General features: G+C 43.4%; 1 protein-coding gene and 1 pseudogene across 1 annotated transcript in view; one reads left to right on the top strand and one right to left on the bottom strand.

The window, feature by feature from the left end:
• The first annotated feature begins 1009 nt into the window (after positions 1 to 1009).
• Positions 1010 to 12602, top strand: part of SLC5A8 (solute carrier family 5 member 8) — a 51001-nt gene continuing 39408 nt past the window's right edge. The window contains exons 1-3 of the mRNA XM_077111767.1: positions 1010 to 1415; positions 5116 to 5181; positions 7178 to 7229. Of these exons, the coding sequence (XP_076967882.1) occupies positions 1071 to 1415; positions 5116 to 5181; positions 7178 to 7229 (463 nt within the window). The 5' untranslated portion in view covers positions 1010 to 1070. The remainder of the gene's footprint in view (positions 1416 to 5115; positions 5182 to 7177; positions 7230 to 12602) is intronic.
• On the bottom strand, positions 10421 to 10912 carry LOC143690315 (EKC/KEOPS complex subunit TPRKB pseudogene; annotated as a pseudogene).

The following is a 12602-nucleotide window of genomic DNA, read 5'->3' as shown; positions in this document are numbered from 1 at the left end:
CCAGGATTGCGTGCAGCCTGCTTAAGGAAGAAGGTACCATCTTGATGATGACTTGATGTGGACATTTTCATGGCCTCAGAGCCGTAAGCTTGTGCATGGATAAACCCCATTGTTAAACGCCAGCCCATTTCTGGTTTATTGGATTTCGGCAGTTTTAGCAAACTACAACAATGCTGATACCAGAAATGATCTTATGTTCCATATGCTTTCAGATGTTTTCATTGAAGCGTACATATCAAGCCTCCACTATCACATATCTACATTTAGACTCTACAAAGTATAGCGCCCTGATTAAGAGAATAAACTCTGAAATGAGGTCTGGATTAAAAACCTTAAGCTCCATCATTTCCTTGGGCAAGTGGCACCTTCTCTAAACCACAGCTTCTTGATTTGAAAGTGGGAGATGATTCTGTCTCCGGGCAATGGTAAGATACCACCAGTTAAAGGCGTAAGGTGCCAAGCGCCTTAACTGTGTCACATCATAAGGCTGATGAAACCGTGGACATTACTACTGGCATTACAGCCGCTGGCACTCTCAGGAGGGGCTCAAGCATTTCTGTTGAATGCAAACCAGACCCCCGACCGTAGGCACTTCTCCCGCTCCTTTGTAACTGCCTTTGCTATCTCGGACGGTCACCTCAGCTCGGTGTGGAGGTCATCTGCATCCTCCACGGAAAGACCAGATGCAAAGCCTCCAGGCTCATCCGCCACGAGCAGCCGACCTGCTGGCCTGCTGGCCTGGGCAGCTGGCCCTTCCGCCCGCGCCTCGCGCCGGGGCCCGCTCGGGACGGCGGCTCTTCCTCGGTGCCTCGCTCACGTCCGCGCGGCGAGCTCGGGCTCCGGCCTCCCAGCCTCCCCTCCCCTCACCTGCCCAGGTGTGTGCGGCGCCCGGGCTTCCCGCGGGCTCCCACGCCCGCGCCCCGAGGGCGCCGCGGGCTCTCCGGGACAGCGGGGCGGCGTCCAATCACCGCGGGCCGCCACGCCCGCCGCGCCCCGGGGCCGCCGCGGGATAAGAAGGGAGCCCCGGGGCGCGGGCTGCGGGTGCGCGCGGGGCTCCGGGACGCGCCGCCATGGGCCGGGGCATCGGCTCCTTCACCGCGTGGGACTACGCCGTGTTCGCCGCGCTGCTGCTCGTCTCGGCCGCCATCGGCACCTACTACGCGTTCGCGGGGGGCGGCCAGCGGACCTCCCAGGACTTCCTGACGGGCGGCCGGCGGCTGGGCGCCGTGCCCGTGGCGCTGTCCCTCACCGCCAGCTTCATGTCGGCCGTCACCGTCCTGGGCACCCCCGCCGAGGTCTACCGCTTTGGGGCCATTTTCAGCATCTTCGCCGTCGCCTACGGCTTGGTGGTGGTGCTCAGCGCCGAGCTCTTCCTTCCGGTCTTCTACCGGCTGGGCGTCACCAGCACCTACGAGGTGAGGCGCGGGCACCGCCCTGGGCTCCCGGGGGCCTCCGGCGCGCAGCCGCCCCGCACCGTGTCCAGAGCGGGCCCTGGCCGGGCTGGTCGCCCCTCTTCTAGGGGGAGGAGTCGTATAAAAGCAAAGAAAAAGGACAACCTTGGGGCTTGTTCTCGTGAGCTTGGTGAAAAAAAGAAGAGGGACTTCCAAAATAAAACGGGGAGCATCGGACTTGTGCTCGCCCCGGCGCGTTCTACTTTTTTTTTTTTTTTCGCTTTATGCTTTTAACATCTTTGATTTTGAGTCAAGGGAAGAGAGTTTTTCAAGGCTTTATTTGGGGTTGGGGTGGTAAGCGCCTTTCAGGTCCCAGCTTCTCCTTTCTGAGAGGAGTCTCCTCGCGCCGGGACCTCAGGCACCGTTCTCTTTCCCGGCTGGTTGATGGAGAAATTGGACACACCCTCACTTCTTCACCTTCTGGGGAGAGGCAGCTTTCCAAGTGGTTCAGGTCCTCCATCCCTTGGCCCAGTAACTGTGCCTGTGACCAGCTTTCACCACTTATTACTTGGGTGACCCTGGGCAAGTCAACCTCTTGTGCCTCTTTCCTCATCTCAGCATGAATATAGCATCACCTCCCACCTCTGGCTGTTGGAAGGAGTAAATAAGACCCTGCAAGTGTAGCATTGAGAATAGCCTCTGGCCAAGAGTGGGTGCTGCCCAATGTTGGCTCTCACTCAGAACATTCCGTCGCACAGCCCTTGAACAGCTCTGCTTTCCAGCTGCTCTCTGGAAAGAGGACTAAGAAAACCATCTTTCCCCTCTTGCACGGGTTCCCTGGTTGTGCTCTCCTCAAGTGATTTGCAGGAAAGGGCTTTGCAGACGTGGTGTTTGGCTTAATCTAAAGGACTGGTGAATGAGAGTGGGTGGGGAGGCTGCAAGCTCAGGGGAGTAGGGGGGACACCTCAGGACCTTCAGCAGTCTCCTTCACCCAGGCACTGACCCTTGGTCCTGACCCTTCAGCCCCTTCTCCTACATGAGCTCCGTGGACAAGGCAACTAGAGCATTCTCTCCAGCAGGCCATCACCCACAGGTCTTGGCACCTTATCCTCAGCAGCCGGCCCTGTCCTTGAGTTTATGAAATGTTTGCTTCGGGCCAGAGCCACTAGAAGGTGATTTCCTAGCGAGGCTGGTTTGACGGGTGCTTGGTACAGCACCCCATCGGCACCGCAGGCGTGGGTGACACATTCTGGACTGCAGTGACGTCATCGGGGTGCAGCGTGTGGGGCAGCACTGCTTCTACTTCTTCTAGCTGCTGTGTTTGCGAGTGCAGCTCATCACTCCCGGAGGGGCGGCCAGCCTCAGCCCCCAGGCAGGTGGTGGCTGTGGTCTTACCCCTAGCGTATTTTGGGGAAAAAATATTAACATTGAACAATGAGGAGAAGTCACGTGGGATTCCAGATTCTCAGCAGGCATCTGGGCCCACATTCCCCTGTGGCCGGGTGACTCCAGGAGACTGCCACCGTGTTCTCTCATTAGTCTGTCTCCTGAGGCTGCCCCATCGTGCCTGCACAGTTGCTTTCTTATGATAGTGAAACCTTTATCTGCATTTCTGTCTTTCTCAAAAATGAGAAAGGGAACATGAACAGGACCGAAGGGGGTTCTTGCTTCAAGGGAAATGTGGGCTGGTGACTGTGAGGGGTGGTCCAGCACGCTGCGGTAGGAGCCCGCGGCCAGGTGCCTCAGGAGGGGTCTGGGGTCACGAGCCCCCACGCCTCCAAGGAGTTTAAAGAATGTGGCAGGAGGGCTTCAGTCCCGGGCAGCGAGGCTGCTCTCGTGCTCGCTGGCCCAGGCTTCTTCTGGGCTGCAAAGTTAACTCCTCCAGGACAGGGTTCCCCCCCACTGCCCGGGACGCGGCTAGCACGGCTCCCAGGTAAAAATCGTCCAGACCCTAACTGCTAAACGCTTGCCGGGCCCCATGCTGCGCATTTCACATGAGTAACCTGACTCCACGCTCCAAACCAGCCTTTCCGGGAGGTTCCTTCACAGCTCCATGTGTAGACAGAGAGACTCTAATCAATTAAGCCTGATAAGCGAGGCTCAGGCAGTGTAGATGCGACCCCCGTCGCCTCTGAGAGCCCCGGAGCATCTGCTCTCAGCTGGTGGGGAGGGGGCCGTGAGTGAACCCAGAGGGAGAGGGAGGGCACAGGGGTTTGGAGAGTCCCTCCCCGAGCTGGTGGGGTCAGAAGTGGGACTGGGACCCTTCGCTGCACTGCCCCTTCTCATCTTCACGCATTGGTTATTCATGGAGGTCCTGCCATGTGTGGGTGCTAGCCACTCGCTGGGAGTCTTGGGTGTCCAGCTCGTTTATTTCTTTGTTTGGAATAATGTAGTGGTTTCAAGCACAGATTTTGTTTTGCTTTGTTTTCTCAACGCAGTTTTTTTGAGCTATATTCACACGGCCTACAAACCGCCTGAGGTATCCAGGCAGTGGCTCACAGAATCACGTGGCTGTCAAGCACAGATGCTGACATGAGACGGTCCTGGATTTGCACTATGGCTCTGCCAGTGATTAGGTTGTATGTACCCTGGTGTCCCCTCTGACCCTCACATCCTCATCTCTTGCTTGGGAGTATACATTGCGTTTACCTTGTAGGGTTGTTGGGAAAACAACCCACACAGCAAGGACTTGGTAAATGTCAGCTGGGATTATGGGCCAAAAATATTATGTTTCTTTCTCCTGATTATTGCCTAATGCCAATGCTTCCTTCCTCTTCCTCGTGTTCCTGAAACATGGAGAGGCTGTTGTCAACCATAAACTTCTCGCTACATGTAGTCATCATATTCAAATGAAAGGATGCCATTTTTTAAAGAAAAAAACTTCCTCCCAGCTTTGACTTTTTTTTTTTTTTTGCGTGGGCAGGCACCAGGAATTGAACCCAGGTCTCCAGCACAGCAGGCGAGAACTCTACCTGCTGAGCCACTGTGGCCCGCCCCCAGCTTTGAAATTTTATGATGCATTATGTTATATGATAAAATACATTGTGATCTATAATATAGGAGATAGGAAGTCTATATTATGAGATAGAGCAGATTTCAAGGAGAATAGGAGGCACTGGCAGCATCATTGGTGTTCAACAGAAATTGAATGGGGCTGAACTAAGTTTAAAAAAAATTATTAGAAGGATGTGGGCATAGCTCATATAATGGAGGGAAAAGATGAATAACCAGGCCTCGGAACGGACAGAGTCAGGGCAGCTTCTTCAGCCCCCTGTGAGGACCAGTGCACTGCCACCAAGTTCTGTCTTCGTAATTCACTACAAAAGATCCAACTACCCAGTGGGAAAGAGGCTGATGGCTGAGCGTGGGTCAGGCTGTCGGGATGGAGGCAGCTTGTGCTGCCAGGGTTTAGGGGTTGGGGAGAGTTTGACTACAAAGGGGCAACACGAGTGAGTTTTCTGGGGCAATAGAGCCCTCCAGCATCCTGATTATGATGGAAGGCATGCTCATCTATACAAGTGTGCAACCCCGCTCATCTATACAAGTGTGCAACCCCACTCATCTGTACTCCAGAGTCAAGTTCACTGGATGTCAATAAAAATAATAAAGTAAAATTGGCTAGGAAGTTGCTTTAAATTTCTAACACCTTTATTTCTTAGCTGTTGCTTGAAGAAATATGTCCAGAGGTTACATATATTAATCTTTTTTTCTTTGTTTGCAACAGTATTTAGAGCTTCGATTTAACAAATGTATTCGACTCTGCGGAACAGTCCTCTTCGTTGTTCAGACAGTAAGTAGCTGTCTATTAATTCATTTTCTCTTCTGTCGCCTCAGATGTTTTACCTGTGGCGCCTGGGCTAGCTTACTTGGGAAACACATGCATGAAAGGTAAAATGGAGATGTTGAAAATATGAGGATACAGAAAAGGAAAAACATTTGCTGCCACACAGCATTAACTCTTGCGATTATGAAGGAGTGTTCAGCAAATGCTTTACTTGCTGGAAAAACAAAATGGTTTAAGTGAACCTTAAATATCCTCATCTTGATCAAGCAGCAGATATGATGCGTTAGTAAAATACGTTTTTCCTTTATTTCACTGCTTCATACCCTTCCTCTCTCAAAGTGACAGAAAGGGTATTGCTGAGACAAATACATTTAAGGGAGCAGTAGTAACTGATATTAGAAATGCTAACTAAGGGAAAACAACAAGTATGTTTTACCCTATTTTTGCGACAGATTGAATACTTGCAATCAAATGCAATGAAAGTGACATTCTACAAAAAAAAGCCACATGAAAAAATTAACTGACATAGGAAGAGTTTAGGAAATGATTTCCTTTATTTCAAAGCACACTTGAAGAATGAATCCGTGCTTTTTAAAAAATTGAACCGTTAAGACCCAATTGAAACAGGCACGGGTGTAAAGCAACAGAATTACGAGCTCTGGAGGAGTTTTCAAGGCCAAGTACAAAACCCAGAACTTCATATATTTGCAAGAAAAGGTTTACTGATTAGCATCAATGGAAACTGATCTGTTTTGCCAAGCAGTGAGTGACAAAAACGTATTCCACCCTCCTTCCAGGAGAGTGGATGTTACTGTTACCTTATTTATATATCGCTTCCCTTGGACACTTAGGCACTTTAGAGCTGGCTCTGATATTGGAGGTTGAGGAAGGGGTTTTCTTTCTCATCCCTAATTGCAATTCCAGTTCTCCAGTCACGAGCTACCTACACATATGCTATGGCAGGGCACAGAGCCTTTGTAAATCATTTAATACAACTCCAGTTTCTGTCTTTGTAAATTGCATCAAGTAGATCACTCCTTCAGACATGCAATGCAAAAGGCAGGGGCGCCTGTGGTCCGGCAGAGGCTCTGACACAGAGCTGAGTGACCCCTTGGTAGCTTGCACTTGTCAGTACTTCAGACCCTCTTTGGACATTTGTTAGAAATGCCAACAGAAATAAGAAAGTGGGACAAACATTAGGAAGGGGCCTGTGGCCACATCTCCAAACCTTCAAATTGGACAGAACAGTGACTGTGGAAAGCTGGTTCATCCTGCTGAAGGGCTTACTTCTGTGAGTCCCGCCATGACATGCAATCAGACATTCAACTGGCACATGATATGCTTTTATAGGATGAACACAGAATTATCTTGTATTTGCATGCATTTGAAAAGTCAAATGCAATGAAAATGACATTTCTACAAAAAAAAGCCACATTAATCTTGTTCACTTTTGTACCCCAGATGAATAAATATTGGTTGATGTATGGATAAAAGTAATAAATAATATAAAAATAGAATATAGTTTTTATTGGCTTTCAGGATTTTTTTTTTAGTGCACATTTACACTTATGTTTAATGGGCCTACAAACTTTTAAAAACCAGTTTCAAAATTTCACTGTTTTCGTAATTTTGCAGTGGTTAACGATGCTTGAAGATAAATGACTGAGGATTTCCCTTTACATTTGTATTATTCTCTCTTTGTAATTGTTTTGGATCCAAGAGGATTGGTTTCAAGCTTGAGTTGGCTTATCAGTGACTCCTCAAAATACCACATGAAAAGTCTGTATTTTTATGCAAAGTTGGGCATAAAATATTTGTGTAACCTGTGTCCACACCACAAGCAAAGGGGGAGAATTGACTTCATTTAAATAGCATTTTTCACGTTACAAATTCTATTAACTGCTTTGAAAGTTTTGCTTTAATTTGTAATTGAATTTAGAAAAGAAATCGCAGTATTGTTACTGTAACTTCTACTGCTTACTTGGCTTTCTTTTTTCCCTAGATCCTGTATACTGGAATTGTTATTTACGCCCCTGCCCTGGCTTTGAATCAAGGTACATTTCCGAGCTGCCACTGAGGGAGCTCACATCGGGGAGTGCATTTTTAATGAGCTTATTAAGGCAGATGGGGCGATGGGCAGACAGAGGCTAGCTTCCAGTGGCCCGTGTCAGCAGCTTTACGAGGGGACGGGGCAGGTCCCGTGTCCACGGTGGAAGCTTCTTTGGGTTCCTCCATGTGTAGTTCTGAGCGCTTCGTGGGTGAGGTAGTTCTCTGGGCTGTGCTGATTCTTCTGAGGGAGAACCCCTCCGGGCTGAAGCTTGTATGACCTTCTCCCTCCTTCGGTAGCTCATCTCCAGGAATCTGCTGAAGCACGTGGCAGGGACAGAAGCTTTTCTTCTCCCATTTCTAATATGGCAGAAAATGGAAGAGAGAAAGCCTTGTGACCTGGAAAATCAGACTGCTTGTAGTGACAAAGGGACGGGGGGCTATGTCTGCATAAATGAATTCATGAACGCTGTGATGATCGACAAAGTATGTAATATTCTCTAGAGACAGGCTGAGAAAACCATAGAAAACTGGAATAGATTATTGAGGCGAGGGTGTCTGCTAGTCGTTTTTCTTGAGACATTGGGAAAGCTCCCTACCATTCGAAGTCTTATCAGTTAGAAGCTTCCTTGTATAATGGACAAGTGAACTCTGTCCATTGTCAGTTCCCAGAGCTAATATAATGTGCAGAAATCTTCTACTTCCACACTCACAATTTCGGGATTTCAGAATAGATATGATTGTTATTTTCACCAAGTATATAAAGCACAGCAGCAGCATTACGAGGGGCTCTGTTTGTATGATGTGCTGTTGAATTCTGAAGCCAGACGAGTTCCATGTCCCCATTTCCAACCTGCAGGAAACATTTCATGGACCCAGAACTGGGCCATAAACTTCATAAGTTACTTATTGGCTATTCACTATAATCACAGATGTGGGCTTTAGGGCTTTAGAATGCAGTTCTGGGAATAATCAGAGCACTGACTGGGATCTGTGAAGAAATCAAGGACTCTCTCTTATGGTACCAGCAACTCCCTGTGAGTAAGTCAGGGCCCGAGGAACTGGATTTTGCTTACTAAAAATCATCAGTGTATTTTATTGGGGCCAAGGCAGTCAGTGCAAAAATGGACACAGTACTGAGTGTGAAACGGATGCACAATAAAAACTCGTTTAACTGAATTGGCACTTAATGTTTGAGAGTCCAATCATTTTTTAAAACTTTTATTTCGGAAAATAGCAAATGTATATAAAAATAGAGAGAATATCTTCTTTAATCCTAAGGTGCCCATCACCTTATATTAATATTTAATTATCAACTCATCCGCAATTTTATTTCATTCTGTTTCCCCCACTAGATTATTTTGCTGTCAACCTAAGATATTGTATAATTTTATCTGCATTTATAATCTGTTTTTTAAAAGCAATTATAATACCATCATCATACATGAAATATTAACAATAATTTCTTAATAATATCAGTATCAAGTCAATATTTAGATTGTCCTGATTTTTTTACAGTGTGTTAGAATCCAAATAAGTTCATGTATTGTGATTAATTGATATGTTTCATTTTCCATATTATTAAACTTGTAAACTTTACAAAAATGAGGTGCAGTTTATGTACAATAAAATGTACAGAAAAAAATGTGCAGAACTCAAGTGCAGCTGGCTGGGTTTCGACAATTGTATACACTTGTGTAGCCACTACACAACTTGAGATACAGAATATTTCCATCATCTGATCTCAGATCGTTTTCTTGTGTCTCTTTCTAATAAATCTCCCTACCATCAGAGATAGCTACTTTCTGTTTTTATCACTGTATTTTAGTTTCTCTTCTCTTAAATTTTATATAAATGGAATTATATAGTAAGTACCTTTTTGTATCTGGTTTATTTTGCCCCACAAAATGTTTATGAGATTCACCCGTGTTGCTGCCTGGATCAATAGTTCATTCTTTCTTATCTCTGAGTCGTATTTCATTGCATGTGAATCCCAAAATGTATCCATTCTCTTGTTGATGGACATTTGAGTTATTTCCATTTTTAGAATATTATTAATTAAGTTGACTAAGCACATTCTTATACAGATTTTGTTTCATTCTGTTTTGCTTTTTGATTTGCTGACTACCTAGAAGTGGTGTAAAGTTAAATATACATCTCCCTTTTGACCCAGCTACGTGAACTGTATGTAAGAAATGTAAAAGAAAGTGCCAAATACTTTCCCAAGTGGCTGTCATCATTTTACATGCCCACCCCATAATGCATGAGAGTTGCAGGTGTTTCACATCCTTTTGTCTTTTTGTTTTCAGGTGTTCTAGTGGGTACATCTCATTGCGGTTTTCATTTGCATTTTTCTGATAATTACTGGGGTTGGGCTTTTTGACACGGGAAATAAAAATGAATTAAAAAGACAACCTAGTAAAAAGTGGGCAAAGGCTTGAACAGACACTTTATGGAAGGAGATATTTTTCCAATCCCTTTGCCTGGATCTGTCTGTTTTCTAGGTCTTTTTAAATTTGGCTCAGGGTTGCTTTGTGGTTCCTGGAATTGCAGTTGTGCTCGTCGTTCTCAGATTCATTTCTAGGTGACGGACGCTTCTGAGGGTGCAGCAGATGTTTTATGACATCATCTTCCAGCCATTCACTGCTTATGTATTAAAAGCACAATTCATTTTCATATGCTGACCTTTGGTGCTGAGAACTTGCTAAAATTGTTAATTCCAGTAGGTTTTTGGCAACTCTCTTAGGATTTTCATGTGTTTATCAGTCAAGACAGATTTACTTCTTTTTCAATCTTTCTGCCTTTTACTTCTCTTTCTCTCTTACTGCACCAGCTGGAACCTTCAGAGAAGTGTTGGATAGAGCCGGTGACCAAACACTCTTGCCTTGTTCTCCATCTTATGGGGAAAGCATCTGATGCTTCACTATTAGCTTTGATATTAGTTGTAGGTTTGTCATAGAGGCCCTTTATTGAAGTTCTCTCCTAGTCCTAGTTTGCTGCAAGAGTTTTTGTTTTATTTCTTTCCCTTTTTTTTAAAGTAAGTACATTATGAATCCATGCTAGTATATGAATTCATATTACTAAAATGATCATATAGCATTTTTCCTTTAGTTTATTAATGCAGGGAATTGCATTGATGGATTTTTTGAAAGTCAATATTTTTATTAATATTGAAATTTTTGTTAATATTTCTCACATTTCACAAACCATCTTTTGTTGACATTCTACAAACGATGCCATCCAATACTGTCCCACTTCTTTCTTCTTGTGAGGAGAGTTTATATATCTTTTTTTACTTCTGTAATATTTGTTATTCCCTGAGATATTAGATATTCTTGATTTATTTGTTTCTCTCCCTCTTCAACATAAACATTTAGAATTGAAGTGTCATTTGTTGAGATAGCACATTTTTTCAAAGCCTCAGAAACATTGTTATTTGGGAAAAAATTGAAAATAATTTTAGTAGATAGAGTTCTTGTCTTCATTTTCCCCCAATTGTAGAGATGACTGCTTTTTTTCCTGCCACAAGTATCTGGAATGGCTCGATAGTCACTATAGGATTTATTAATGAGTCATCAATGGCACCATCCATGACCTTTCTTCTCACGTCTCCAACATTTTTTACATCTTTAAATAAGAGAAGGGTCACTGTCCATTCGGGAAACAGGTTCAGCTGATGTGTCAACTGCATTTCATAGATAAATAGGATCCGGCAGGTCGTTGGTATGTCTGGGCTGATTGATTTTTTAATGTTAGACTCTGCATTCTTGGGATAAATTGTATTTGATCATGATGAATGATTATTTTCTATAGTGCTGGATTTGATTGGCTAATATTTTATGATGAATTTTTACAGTCTATATTTATGAGGAAGTTTGGTCTGAAGTTTACTTTTCCTGTAATAGCTTTGGCAAATTTTTGTATCAGAGTTATCCTGACTTCATAAAATGAGTTGGGGAATGTTTCTTCTTCTGTTTTCTGAGTTTTTGTAAAATTGTGTATTTCCTTCTTAGATGTTTCACAGTGAAGGCATTGGGCTTGAGTCTGTCTTTCGGAGAATGTTGTGGTTTATTATTCAGTTTCTTTAATCAACATGGGACTTTTCATATTTTCTAATTTTTCTTAAGTCAGTTTTGATGACTTACCCAAGTTTATCCATTTATCTAAGTTGTCAATTTTTTGGTGCAAAGTTACTTATAAATATTCCCTTCTTATCCCTTTAATGTAGTATCTGTAGTGATGTTCTTTATTACTCCTGATGTTAAGATGTATTTTTTCTTGCTACATCTGTCTAGTCTTTTATCAATGGTTTTAATATCTTCTAGGAACCAATTTTCGGGTGCATTGATTTTCTTTGTTTTCTATTTCAATTTGTGCTCTTAGGTTTATTTTTTCCTTTTTTTTCTATTGACTTTGGATTTAAATTTTCTAGATTCTTATGATGGAAGCTTAGATCATTGGTTATAAATCTTTTTTCTTTTCTAAGATAAACATTTAAAGTTATAAATTTCTCTTAGCAATGCTTCATAAGCATCCTCAGATTTTGATATATTGTGCCTTGATTATCATTCAGTTCAAAATATTTCCTAATTTTTCTTGTGATTGCTAGATTGTTTAGAAGTGTGTTGCCTAGTTTTCAAATGTTTGGGGATTTTCTAGCATATCTATTTATTGATTTCTAAATTAATATTGTTTTGGTGTGATAATTTTCATGATTTTAATGCTTTTGAATTTACTGATTTGTTGTATGGCCCAGGATGTGGCCTATCTTGCTGAACGTTCTTAAAAAGAATGGGTGCTGTGTAGTTGTTGAGTGTAAAGTCCTACAAATGTCAGATAGGTTCAGTTGGTTAATAATATTATTAAAATCTTTCACATGTTTACTAATTTGGTTTTTCTTATCTTTCTATCAATTACTGAGAGAGGAGTGTTAAAAAAAACTCCAAATATAACTGATGATTTTTCTATTTCTCCCTTTAGTTCTTTCAGTTTTTACTTGATGCATTTTGAAGCTCTTTTGAAGTCTCTTTTAACCAATAATCTCTCTCCTCTTTATTTTTCCTGCAATTTATTTAGTGAAGAAAGTGGGTCATTGTGTTCTGTCGGGTTTGCCAGATTCTTGGTTTTCCTATTCTCCAGTCTTCTGTATTCTAGTAAACTGGGAGCTAAATATAGAAACTTCTCAGTCTGCAGTTCAACTTTTCAGAAAGACTATTTCATAGACAGTGTTGTTTATTTCCTTCAGGAAGCATGGGATGTCAGTTGTTTTCTTTTAAAGATTTTTATTAGAAGCTATCGATAATCATTCTAGATCTATTATTTCATTAGGACTTATTAAATGGAGCATTCTAATTCTATTTATTCCTTCTTCATTAATTTGA

This window comes from Tamandua tetradactyla, chromosome 7, assembly GCF_023851605.1.
Source record: "Tamandua tetradactyla isolate mTamTet1 chromosome 7, mTamTet1.pri, whole genome shotgun sequence".
NCBI classification, from domain to species: domain Eukaryota; kingdom Metazoa; phylum Chordata; class Mammalia; order Pilosa; family Myrmecophagidae; genus Tamandua; species Tamandua tetradactyla.
Note: the sequence above shows the minus strand (reverse complement) of the source record. Positions and strands in the feature narration are given on the sequence as shown.